The following is a 13,090-nucleotide window of genomic DNA, read 5'->3' as shown; positions in this document are numbered from 1 at the left end:
GCACCATTAAAATAACTTCACTGGGAGAAACAATGGAAGCTCCTGTTGAGGCCTTTTAAGCTTCCGAGCTCTATTCTCCATGCTATATACACCTTCCAGGCCTAGGATAGGACAGGATAGGGGAGGACAGGGCAGGATAGGATCGAAAGGCTAGGAGGATTGGACTATGGAATAGAAGCTACAGGCCCCTCCCCATTCTCTCATCTCAACATCACATCCTCCTTCCACCCCCACAGGTGTAGGCTCAAAATGGCATCCTATTTCCTTTACAGGGCACTACTTTTGACTAGAGCCGATAGGGTTAGTGTAGTATAAAAGGAATAGGGTATCATTTGGGCCACAACCATACAGCCTGAGACAGTGGAGTGGGGTCATCTGGGACTCGTGTGATGACACTTTTCTTGCAGGGACGACCCCAGGCCCTTCTAGTCTTTCAGCACTAAGCGATGCCTGTTGGTTTCTCCGGACAGAGCTCTGTACTTGGAAGAGACACAGAGAACATGGAGGCACAACGCAACCATTTATAGTGGAGTATCCCATCAAGCATAAAGAGATAAATACACCAACATCCTGGTGAGGTCTATGTTACATAGTCCATCTCGAAGCTGGGAGTCATGTGTTTTACAACTGTTGTCTTGTCCCTACGGTTGCATCGTGTGCTCAGATTATGTGGAACATACATTTTTGTAGGCCGTTATTGGATGGCTGGATTGATGGATTCCAGTCTCTGTGACCTCCCTTTGTAGACCCCAACAACACACTGGTCATAATAAAATGTTCTACAATAAAAAGCTTTGTGTAACAGTGTTTTCAAACCTTATTAGTGTAATTAGTACTAAATGTCCCTTCCACCTGGCTTTTCTAGAGACCCTCACTCATCTTAAAGGGCTGGATATGCTGTAGCTAGTATATCCATTGTATGACAGTGTTGTGTAACAGTGCTTTGTGCCCCCCCCCATTTCCTGTCCTGTGTTGTGTTCTCAGGTGGTGTGGCGTAAACTGGGTGACGCTGCGGGCTCCAAGCCGTCAATCCGCCAGCATCTCTCTGGGAACCAGTTCAAAGGGCCTTTGTAGTCCCTAGGACGACATTAACCAGCACTCAAACGAGACAAACGGACAGACAAATAGATAAACAACAACAACAACAATGGATCCTCAGCACTGACTGGACAAAGGGACACATCTCAATTGACCCTCTCCTACTCTCTCAGCACTGTGACCGTGGCTAGATGATCCAGACAAACCCTAACCTAAACCCAGCCCACTGCCTCTGCATCTGTGATATCCATCTTTGGCCTCCCTTAACCTCATGCCCTGGTGGATATTGGAATGGTGACCTGACCTGGGTAGTGGCTACAGGCAATTTCAGATTAGGGCAAAACAGACTGTGGCGACGAACGGTTCGAAACAGCGGGTGGCCGTCCTATCGCCTCCACAGCACAACAGAGCATCTGCCTTCATTTTCTGTTCAATGCCTGACTATTCTACATTTTGAATCGCCACCGTCAGTTGACAGTTATGGTGTGTTTTTGAAGAAGAGGAAGATGAAGGGAGGATAGGGGCACGAGCCATGCATTACCAACTAAACTCTCCCTTACAACCTCACAACCAGTCACTACAGTACTGAGCTACTATACCTGTGACCTGTTCTACAGTACTACACCTGACAGTCCCAACCAGTCACGACAGTACTGAGCTACTATACCTGTGACCTGTGACCTGTTCTACAGTACTACACCTGACAGTCCCAACCAGTTTCTACAGTACTGAGCTACTATACCTGTGACCTGTTCTACAGTACTACACCTGACAGTCCCAACCAGTCACTACAGTACTGAGCTACCATACCTGTGACCTGTTCTACAGTACTACACCTGACAGTCCCAACCAGTCACAACAGTACTGAGCTACTATACCTGTGACCTGTTCTACAGTACTACACCTGACAGTCCCAACCAGTCACGACAGTACTGAGCTACTATACCTGTGACCTGTTCTACAGTACTACACCTGACAGTCCCAACCAGTCACGACAGTACTGAGCTACTATACCTGTGACCTGTTCTACAGTACTACACCTGACAGTCCCAACCAGTCACGACAGTACTGAGCTACTATACCTGTGACCTGTTCTACAGTACTACACCTGACAGTCCCAACCAGTCACGACAGTACTGAGCTACTATACCTGTGACCTGTTCTACAGTACTACACCTGACAGTCCCAACCAGTCACGACAGTACTGAGCTACTATACCTGTGACCTGTTCTACAGTACTACACCTGACAGTCCCAACCAGTCACGACAGTACTGAGCTACTATACCTGTGACCTGTGTACTACACCTGACAGTCCCAACCAGTTCTACAGTACTGAGCTACTATACCTGTGACCTGTTCTACAGTACTACACCTGACAGTCCCAACCAGTCACGACAGTACTGAGCTACTATACCTGTGACCTGTTCTACAGTACTACACCTGACAGTCCCAACCAGTCACGACAGTACTGAGCTACTATACCTGTGACCTGTTCTACAGTACTACACCTGACAGTCCCAACCAGTCACGACAGTACTGAGCTACTATACCTGTGACCTGTTCTACAGTACTACACCTGACAGTCCCAACCAGTCACGACAGTACTGAGCTACTATACCTGTGACCTGTTCTACAGTACTACACCTGACAGTCCCAACCAGTCACGACAGTACTGAGCTACTATACCTGTGACCTGTTCTACAGTACTACACCTGACAGTCCCAACCAGTTTCTACAGTACTGAGCTACTATACCTGTGACCTGTTCTACAGTACTACACCTGACAGTCCCAACCAGTCACGACAGTACTGAGCTACTATACCTGTGACCTGTTCTACAGTACTACACCTGACAGTCCCAACCAGTCACGACAGTACTGAGCTACTATACCTGTGACCTGTTCTACAGTACTACACCTGACAGTCCCAACCAGTCACGACAGTACTGAGCTACTATACCTGTGACCTGTTCTACAGTACTACACCTGACAGTCCCAACCAGTCACGACAGTACTGAGCTACTATACCTGTGACCTGTTCTACAGTACTACACCTGACAGTCCCAACCAGTCACGACAGTACTGAGCTACTATACCTGTGACCTGTTCTACAGTACTACACCTGACAGTCCCAACCAGTCACGACAGTACTGAGCTACTATACCTGTGACCTGTTCTACAGTACTACACCTGACAGTCCCAACCAGTCACGACAGTACTGAGCTACTATACCTGTGACCTGTTCTACAGTACTACACCTGACAGTCCCAACCAGTCACGACAGTACTGAGCTACTATACCTGTGACCTGTTCTACAGTACTACACCTGACAGTCCCAACCAGTCACGACAGTACTGAGCTACTACCTGTGACCTGTTCTACAGTACTACACCTACCTGTGACCTGTACTATACCTGTGACCTGTTCTACAGTACTACACCTGACAGTCCCAACCAGTCACGACAGTACTGAGCTACTATACCTGTGACCTGTTCTACAGTACTACACCTGACAGTCCCAACCAGTCACGACAGTACTGAGCTACTATACCTGTGACCTGTTCTACAGTACTACACCTGACAGTCCCAACCAGTCACGACAGTACTGAGCTACTATACCTGTGACCTGTTCTACAGTACTACACCTGACAGTCCCAACCAGTCACGACAGTACTGAGCTACTATACCTGTGACCTGTTCTACAGTACTACACCTGACAGTCCCAACCAGTCACGACAGTACTGAGCTACTATACCTGTGACCTGTTCTACAGTACTACACCTGACAGTCCCAACCAGTCACGACAGTACTGAGCTACTATACCTGTGACCTGTTCTACAGTACTACACCTGACAGTCCCAACCAGTCACGACAGTACTGAGCTACTATACCTGTGACCTGTTCTACAGTACTACACCTGACAGTCCCAACCAGTCTACTGAGCTACTATACCTGTGACCTGTTCTACAGTACTACACCTGACAGTCCCAACCAGTCACGACAGTACTGAGCTACTATACCTGTGACCTGTTCTACAGTACTACACCTGACAGTCCCAACCAGTCACGACAGTACTGAGCTACTATACCTGTGACCTGTTCTACAGTACTACACCTGACAGTCCCAACCAGTCACGACAGTACTGAGCTACTATACCTGTGACCTGTTCTACAGTACTACACCTGACAGTCCCAACCAGTCACGACAGTACTGAGCTACTATACCTGTGACCTGTTGACAGTCCCAACCAGTCTACAGTACTACACCTGTTCTACAGTACTACACACAGTCCCAGTCACGACAGTACTGAGCTACTATACCTGTGACCTGTGACCTGTTCTACAGACTACACCTGACAGTCCCAACTCACGACAGTACTGAGCTATACCTGTGACCTGTTCTACAGTACTACACCTGACAGTCCCAACCAGTCACGACAGTACTGAGCTACTATACCTGTGACCTGTTCTACAGTACTACACCTGACAGTCCCAACCAGTCACGACAGTACTGAGCTACTATACCTGTGACCTGTTCTACAGTACTACACCTGACAGTCCCAACCAGTCACGACAGTACTGAGCTACTATACCTGTGACCTGTTCTACAGTACTACACCTGACAGTCCCAACCAGTCACGACAGTACTGAGCTACTATACCTGTGACCTGTTCTACAGTACTACACCTGACAGTCCCAACCAGTCACGACAGTACTGAGCTACTATACCTGTGACCTGTTCTACAGTACTACACCTGACAGTCCCAACCAGTCACGACAGTACTGAGCTACTATACCTGTGACCTGTTCTACAGTACTACACCTGACAGTCCCAACCAGTCACGACAGTACTGAGCTACTATACCTGTGACCTGTTCTACAGTACTACACCTGACAGTCCCAACCAGTCACGACAGTACTGAGCTAGAGCACTACACCATCTCCACCCAACGTCTCTTTTTGTGTTTGTGTAAATGTTCACCTACCATGTGTTCAGGACTGACAACCACTCTAGGACAGACTATTCTACTGCAGGCCCTGTTCTGTTCTTGACTTTGCTTCCATGACTTCTCCACAGGCAACTGACTGACAACTGACTGACAACCTACTTTTAATATGAGGAAAAATCCTGGAAATGTTCTGATGTAATTTCCTTCGGTGTATAGTCACAAGCCATAGGTTTACATGACTTAAAACCTAGCTGCTGCAGCCTACTGTTTGATAGTGTCATCCCCTTTTGCCTGAGCAGGAAGTATGTGTTCAAGTGTAGACAGAATTGATTTCAAAGTGTTCAACTAAATTCTAGCACCAAATCAGTTATGTGTAACAAAACATAGCCCTGTTTAAAAAAAAGTTATAATTTAAGACCGTGTTTGTTTGCGCCTCAAATGGCACCCTATTCCCTATACCAACACCATATAGGCATTAGGGTGCCATTTCGGATGCACACGTTGTAACTAAGTACAGAAAGTGGAACGCCGAGTTCAGTTTTATACCCTGTGTTTCAAAAGTTTCCTCCCAGGCAGAAAGCTTATAGCCTGGGTAGGGTCTGTTTATGCTCTCCTGCCAACTCCTAGAATTGTCAAGCCAAAATTTTTACATTTTAGTCATGTAGCAGACACTCTTATCCAGAGCAACTTACAGGAGTGAGTTCATACGTTTTCTCATAAGAGTCCCCCGTGGGAATCAAACTAACAACCCCGTTGTTGCAAGCACCATGCTCTACCAGTTGAGCCATACAGGACTTGACAATGTCTGCAATGGAGTTGGCAATAGGACAAACAGTTCTCGGACCAGGCTTGAAAGCTTAGCCTGTCAGACTATTAACTGAAACCTTAAGTCGAGGGAGAGGTTTTGGTTCATGCATAATATAAGGTCGCTTCTGATGATTGATCATGGATTAGAATGTCAGGATCTTGCTAGATGGAAGTGGACTTTGAATTCACAATCTGAATTTCTAATGTATGACAATCCTTGAAACGGTTTTGAAAACAGCTGTTATTTTGACCCGTCCTAACTTTTCCTCAATGAGCTCTTATAGGGACCATACCTTATGAAGTCTCATTGGAGACTATGTATACTACATGAGGTCTCTTAGCTGGGTCCGATGTATACTTTATAAGGTGTCTTAGCTGGCTCCTGTACATTATGATGTGTTAGGCCCGATGTGTGCACAATGAAGTCTCCTAGAGTCCCTATGTCTGCTCTATAAAGTCTCATAGCTGTCATCTCTATAGTAGGACTTCAGTGTACAATCCACTGATACGCGCCGATTATGTTGACATCGATGAAGGCAGCCCCCCGCACCTCTCTGATTCAGAGATGTTGGGTTAAAAGCGGAAGACACATTTCAGTTGAATGCATTCAGTTGCACAACTGACAAGGTATCCCCCTTTCCCTTTCTCCCTCCCCTTTCCCTTTCTCCCTCCCCTTTCCCCCACTGCGTAGCTAAATGAAGCTTCATAGCTGTGTTCTATACTCTGTGGCACCTCCTAGCTGATTGCTGTGTATTTGAGTCTTCTCAGTATTGTATGGTGAGGGCTAATAGATAAGCTACATAACATTGCCATGAGACTGACACAACAGATGTCATTAAGAGTTATAGCAACATAACAGACAGATGTCATTAGGAGTAATAACATACACTACATGAGCAAAAGTATGTGGACACCTGCTCGTCGAACATCTCATTCCACAATCATGGTCTTTAATATGGAGTTGGTCTCCCCTTTGCTTCTATAACAGCCTCCCCCTTCTGGGAAGGCTTTCCACTAGATATTGGAACATTGCTGCGGGGACTTGCTTCCATTCAGCCACAAGAGCACTAGTGAGGTTGGGCACTGATGTTGGGCGATTGGGCCTGGCTCGTAGTCGGCGTTCCAATTCATCTCAAAGATGTTCGATGGGGTTGATGGCAGGGCTCTGTGCAGACCAGTCAAGTTCTTCCACACCGATCTCGACAAACCATTTTTGTATGGAATTTGCTTTTGCATGGGGGCATTGTCATTGCTGTAACAGGAAAGGGCCTTCCCCAAACTGTTGCCGCAAAGTTGCAAGCACAGAATCAGATTCGTCTGTCGGACAGCCATATGGTGAAGTGTGATTCATCACTCCAGAGAACGCGCTTCCACTGCTCCAGAGTCCAATGGCGGTGAGCTTTAAACCACTCCACCTGATGCTTGGCATTGCACATGCTGATCTTAGGCTTGTGTGCGGCTGCTCGGCCATGGAAACCTATTTCATGAAGCTCCCGACGAGTTCTTGTGCTGAAGTTGCTTCCAGAGGGAGTTTGGAGTGTTGCAACCGAGGACAGACAATTGTTTTGCGCTACGCGCTTCAGCACTCAGCGGTCCCGTTCTGTGAGCGTGTGTGGCCTACCACTTCGCGGCTGAGCCGTTGTTGCTCCTAGACATTTCCACTTCACAATGACAGTACTTACAGTTGACCGGGGCAGCTTTAGCAGCTCTAGCAATTTGATGAACTGACTTGTTGGAAAGTTGGCATCCTATGATGGTGCCATGTTGCGAGTCACTGAGCTCTTCTGTAAGGCCATTCTACTGCTAATATTTGTCTGTGGAGATTACATGGCTTTGTGCGCAGTTGTATACACCTGTCATCAACTGGTGTGTGGCTGAAATAGACGAATCCACTAATTTGAAGGGATGTCCACATACTCTTGTATATATAGTGTATGACTGTGTATATGATATCTTACCTATAGGGGTTCAGGAGTTGTATGTAAAACGAATGAAGTCTGATAGCTGAGCTGAGTTGTATGCATATGTAAGGCCAGTGAATAATGTATATGAGTTCTCATAAGAGTCTTATATACTGTATGAGTTCTCTTGGCTAGTCTGAGGTCTGAATAGGCAGTTATAAACTGTTAAAAGACACTTGCTGCATTCTCTCGGATATGTGTTCTAAAATCTGAACTAAAGGTTTGCTGTCAGATTGGTAAATGAATCTGAATTGAGTTTGACACATTGTCAATCTATATAGGGGTATAATAAATGTATACCCTTTTTTTGTGTTATACATAAGGCTGTGTATAAATGTACGTTTACACATCCCCATGAATTCTGGGTAAAAAGCATTCTAATTGGAGAGAATATACTGTATTGATAGCAAAATATATTTTGGGCAAAGCCAGCCTGTCCCCTTATTCCCCATTTAGTGCTCTACATTTGACCAGAGCCCTATTTACCTTGGTCAAAAGTAGTGCACTTAATAGGGAATAGGTTACCATTTGGGATGTATCCGCTGTGTTTCAGTGTTGTTGAGGGGTCTGGATGCAGCAGGTGACTTTGAACAGTGACAGACTGACTGTGTGTTTGACCGGTCTCGTAACGTACAGTGTAAGTGCTGTGTGAACAAAATGAGCAGGAATCAACAAGGAAAAGCTTCATATATAATATATGAGGTATATTCCTGATATATGAAGATAATTCTGTTTGAATCGAGGACCTCGATAAAAGCATACACTGTTCTGTACAGTGTCGTCTTTAATCGTCCGGCATTGATGACTAAGGAGTTTCCTAACGGAAAACTGTATGAATAAGTCTTCACAAATTAAACTTTTGCAAAAGTGACCTTGTTCTTAAACAGATAAGTCTACACGCAACGACTGACTTTTATATTTGTTCATTTGAAAGCACAAAGTTCTGATTAAAAGTTTGACTATTTTCCTATTGTTACATTCAAACACATTCCTTCTTTATTCTCTCTATGTTGAACCGGTGATGTCCTTTTTTTCAGCCTCTTTTTCTGTGATACATAGTTTAAGGTATCCTAGGATATACAGTGCTATGTACATACATACGTAGTACTCCTGTAGCATACAATTAACTAGCATGCCTTTATATGTTTTTCACAAGCTGTATGTAGCTGAAATTGGACTGTTATTTTAGCAAATTTAAAATGTGACAACTGAGGTAAGCCGCTTTCAAATTTTTTAATAAAATTGAAGTATACTTTCTTTTTAACCCCTGGTGTGTTTGTCAGTTGTGAATGTCGACGAAAGTGTAACTTAGTGATTCCTGTATATACAGTCCGGGTCAAAAGTTTGGGCACCTATTCATTCAAGGGTTTTTCTTTATTTTTTACTATTTTCTACATTGTAGAATAATAGTGAAAAAATCAAAACTATGAAATAACACACATGGATTCATGTAGTAACCAAACAAGTGTTAAACAAATCAAAATATATTTTATATTTGAGATTCTTCAAAAAGTAGCCACACTTTGCCTTGATGAAAGCCTTGCACACTCTTGACATTCTCTCAACTAGCTTCATGAATGGAATGCAAGTTAATTTGTGGAATTTCTTTCCTTCTTAATGCATTTGAGCCAATCAGTTGTGTTGTGACAAGGTAGGGGTGGTATACAGAAGATAGCCCTATTTGGTAAAAAACCAAGTCCATATTATGGCAAGAACAGCTCAAATAAGCAAAGAGAAACAACAGTCTATCATTACTTTAAGACATGAAGGTCAGTCAATCTGGAAAATGTCAATAACTCTGAACGTTTCTTCAAGTGCAGTCGCAAAAACGATCAAGCACCACGATGAAACTGGCTCTCATAAGGACCGTCACAGGAATGGTAGACCCAGAGTTACCTCTGTTGCAGAGGATAAGTTCATTAGAGTTACCAGCCTCAGAAATTTCAGCCCAAGTAAATGCTTCACAGAGTTCAAGTAACAGACACATCTCAACATCAACTGTCCAGAGGAGACTGTGAATCAGGCCTTCATGGTCGAATTGCTGCAAAGAAACCACTACTAAAGGACACCAATAAAAATAAGAGACTTGTTTGGGCCAAGAATCACGAGCAATGGACATTAGACCAGTGGAAATCTGTCCTTTGGTCTGATTTCCGACTGCCTTGTCTTTGTGAGACTCAGAGTAGCTGAACGGATGATCTCCGAATGTGTGGTTCCCACCGTGAAGCATGGAGGAGGAGGTGTGATGGTGTGGGGGTACTTTGCTGATGACATTGTTGCTGATTTAATTAGAATTCAAGGCACACTTAACCAGCATGGCTACTACAGCATTCTGCAGCGATATGCCATCCCATCTGGTTTGCGCTTAGTGGGACTATCCTTTGCAAGCCCCCCCCTTTTTCCCCCAAACATAACAATGGTCATTATGGCCAAACAGTTCTATTTTTGTTTCATCAAACCAGAGGATGTTTCTCCAAAAAGTGTGATCTTTGTCCCCATGTGCAGTTGCAAACCGTAGTCTGGCTTTTTTTAATGGTAGTTTTGGAGCAGTGGCGTCTTCCTTGCTGAGCAGCCTTTCAGGTTATATCGATATATGACTCGTTTTACTGTGGATATAGATACTTTTGCACCTGTTTCCTCCAGCATCTTCACAAGGTCCTTTGCTGTTCTGGGATTGATTTGCACTTTTCGCACCAAAGTACGTTCATCTCTAGGAGACAGAACGCGTCTCCTTCCTGAGCGGTATGACGGCTGCGTGGTCCCATGGTATTTATACTTGGGTACTATTGTTTGTACAGATGAACGTGGTACCTTCAGGCATTTGGAAATTGCTCCCAAGGATGAACCAGACTTGTGGAGGTCTACAATTTTATTTCTGAGGTCTTGGCTGATTTTATTTTGATTTTCCCATGATGTCAAGCAAAGAGGCACTGAGTTTGAAAGTAGGCCTTGAAATACATCCACAGGTAAACCTCCAATTGACTCAAATGATGTCAATTAGCCTATCAGAAGCTTCTAAAGCCATGACATAATTTTCTGGAATTTTCCAAGCTGTTTAAATGCACAGTCAACTTAGTGTATGTAAACTTCTGACCCACTGGAATTGTGATACAGTCAATTGTAAGTGAAATAATCTGTCAGTAAACAATTGTTGGAAAAATTATTTGTGTCATGCACAAAGTGGATGTCCTAACCGACTTGCCAAAACCATAGTTTGTTAACAAGAAATTTGTGGAGTGGTTGAAAAACGAGTTTTAATGACTCCAACCTAAGTGTATGTAAACTTCCGACTTCAACTGTACACACACACACACACACACACACACACACACACACACACACACACACACACACACACACACACACACACACACACACACACACACATAAAAACAGAAGATAAAAAGATGGCTAACAAGCAACCTTCAAATTTAAGGAAGAGAGGAAGGATGCCTTTACTAAAGTGTTCATTCAGTACTGGTACTGTATGTATATATGCATACACATATATTCACAAAACAGAGGCGGGGCGATCGTTTTGTTATTGTTTCATCGGTGGATTTGCCCTTTAAACAGCTGCATATCATCAAGGTATCAAAGTGGCACCAACAAAAAGGTCAACAATAGGCCTATAGCAAATGCAGCATATGGCATTAATTTTTCACAAGTAAATAGCACTTTTCAGTAGTGCTCAAAGCATGCCATTCCATGAGTGCAGCATTTATTTTTCAACTCAAATCATTGAGCCCAATCAGTCCTCCATGACAACAAAATCATAAACAACAGAGTAGGGCTGGCTAATAAGTTCTTAGTTTTGGGGTTATGCTCAGGTAAAACAATTTGGCTAATCTATACTACCATATTTCTAAGTCCTATTCTTGAAGATCAAGGGGTATAACATTTATTGGAATGACTGGAATTCTGATAGACTTTGTTTTTTAATGTAAAGATAGAATTTAATCGTTTTATTATATGTAGTAGCATGTGATGGGTTAGAAGAAGGCTACATAACCAACCCATAAAGTAAAATTTTACATCAATATATGGCCAATTATGTCAACTTTAACATTGATTTATCCTGCAGTAGATGTCACTCAATTACACACATTTTTGTCTTCTTCTAATTCATCTTTAGGGGAAAGTAATCTAAAAGTAACTGAATGCAATCAGATAACGTTACTGATTTTGGGTAATCCAAAAATTACTTTACTGATTACAATTTTGGACAGGTAACTAGTAAGTAACGGATTACATTTAGAAAGTAACCTACCCAACATAAACTCCGCAAAAAAAAATAAATGTCCTCTCACTGTCAACTGCGATTATTTTCAGCAAACTTAACATGTGTAAATATTTGTTTGAACATAACAAATTTCAACAACTGATACATAAACTGAACAAGTTCCACAGACATATGACTAACAGAAATGGAATAATGTGTCCCTGAACAAAAGGGGGGTCAAAATCAAATTATCAGTCACTATCTCGTGTGGCCACCAGCTGCATTAAGTACCGCAGTGCATCCCCTCCTCATGGACTGCAACAGATTGGCCAGACCTTGCTGTGAGATGTTACCCCACTCTTCCACCAAGGAACCTGCAAGTTCCCGGACATTTCTGTGGGGAATGGCCCTAGCCCTCACCCTCTGATCCAACAGGTCCCAGGGATTGAGATCTGGGCTCTTCACTGGCCATGGCAGAACACTGACAGTCCTGTCTTGCAGGAAATCACGCACAGAATGAGCAGTATGGCTGGTGGCATTGTCATGCTGGAGGGTCATGTCAGGATGAGCCTGCAGGAAGGGTATCACATGAGGGAGGAGAATGTCTTCCCTGTAACGCACAGCGTTGCGATTGCCTGCTATGACGACAAGCTCAGTCCGATGATGCCTTGACACACCGCCCCAGACCATGAAGGACCCTTCAGAGTACAGGCCAAACCGCGACTCGTCAGTGAAGAGCACTTTTGCCAGTCCTGTCTGGTCCAGCGACGGTGGGTTTGTTCCCATAGGTAACGTTGTTGCAGGTGATGTCTGGTGAGGACCTGCCTTACAACAGTTCTACAAGCCCTCAGTCCAGCCTCTCTCAGCCTATTGTGGACAGTCTGAGCACTGATGGAGGGATTGTGCGTTCCTGGTGTAACTCGGGCAGTTGTTGTCGCCATCCTGTACTTGTCCCGCAGGTGTGATGTTCCGATCCTGTACAGGTGTTGTTACACGTGGTCTGCCACTGCGAGGACGATCAGCTGTCCTTCCTGTCTCCCTGTAGCGCTCTCCTAGGCATCTCACAGTGCTGACAGTGCAATTTATTGCCCAGGCCACATCTGCACTCCTCGTGC

At 44.2% G+C, this 13,090-nt stretch overlaps 1 protein-coding gene across 2 annotated transcripts in view; it reads left to right on the top strand.

Annotated features, from left to right (window-relative positions):
* LOC139374207 (coiled-coil domain-containing protein 85C-A-like) overlaps nt 1-1,704 on the top strand; it is a 56,367-nt gene extending 54,663 nt beyond the window's left edge. For both annotated transcript variants that reach the window (XM_071115227.1, XM_071115226.1), the window contains exon 5: nt 985-1,704. In XM_071115227.1, the coding sequence (XP_070971328.1) occupies nt 985-1,074 (90 nt within the window). In that variant the 3' untranslated portion in view covers nt 1,075-1,704. The remainder of the gene's footprint in view (nt 1-984) is intronic.
* Nucleotides 1,705-13,090: the final 11,386 nt, after the last annotated feature.

This window comes from Oncorhynchus clarkii, chromosome 19 (genome assembly GCF_045791955.1).
Source record: "Oncorhynchus clarkii lewisi isolate Uvic-CL-2024 chromosome 19, UVic_Ocla_1.0, whole genome shotgun sequence".
Taxonomy (NCBI): Eukaryota; Metazoa; Chordata; class Actinopteri; order Salmoniformes; family Salmonidae; genus Oncorhynchus; species Oncorhynchus clarkii.
This window is presented reverse-complemented; position numbering and strand designations above follow the sequence as displayed.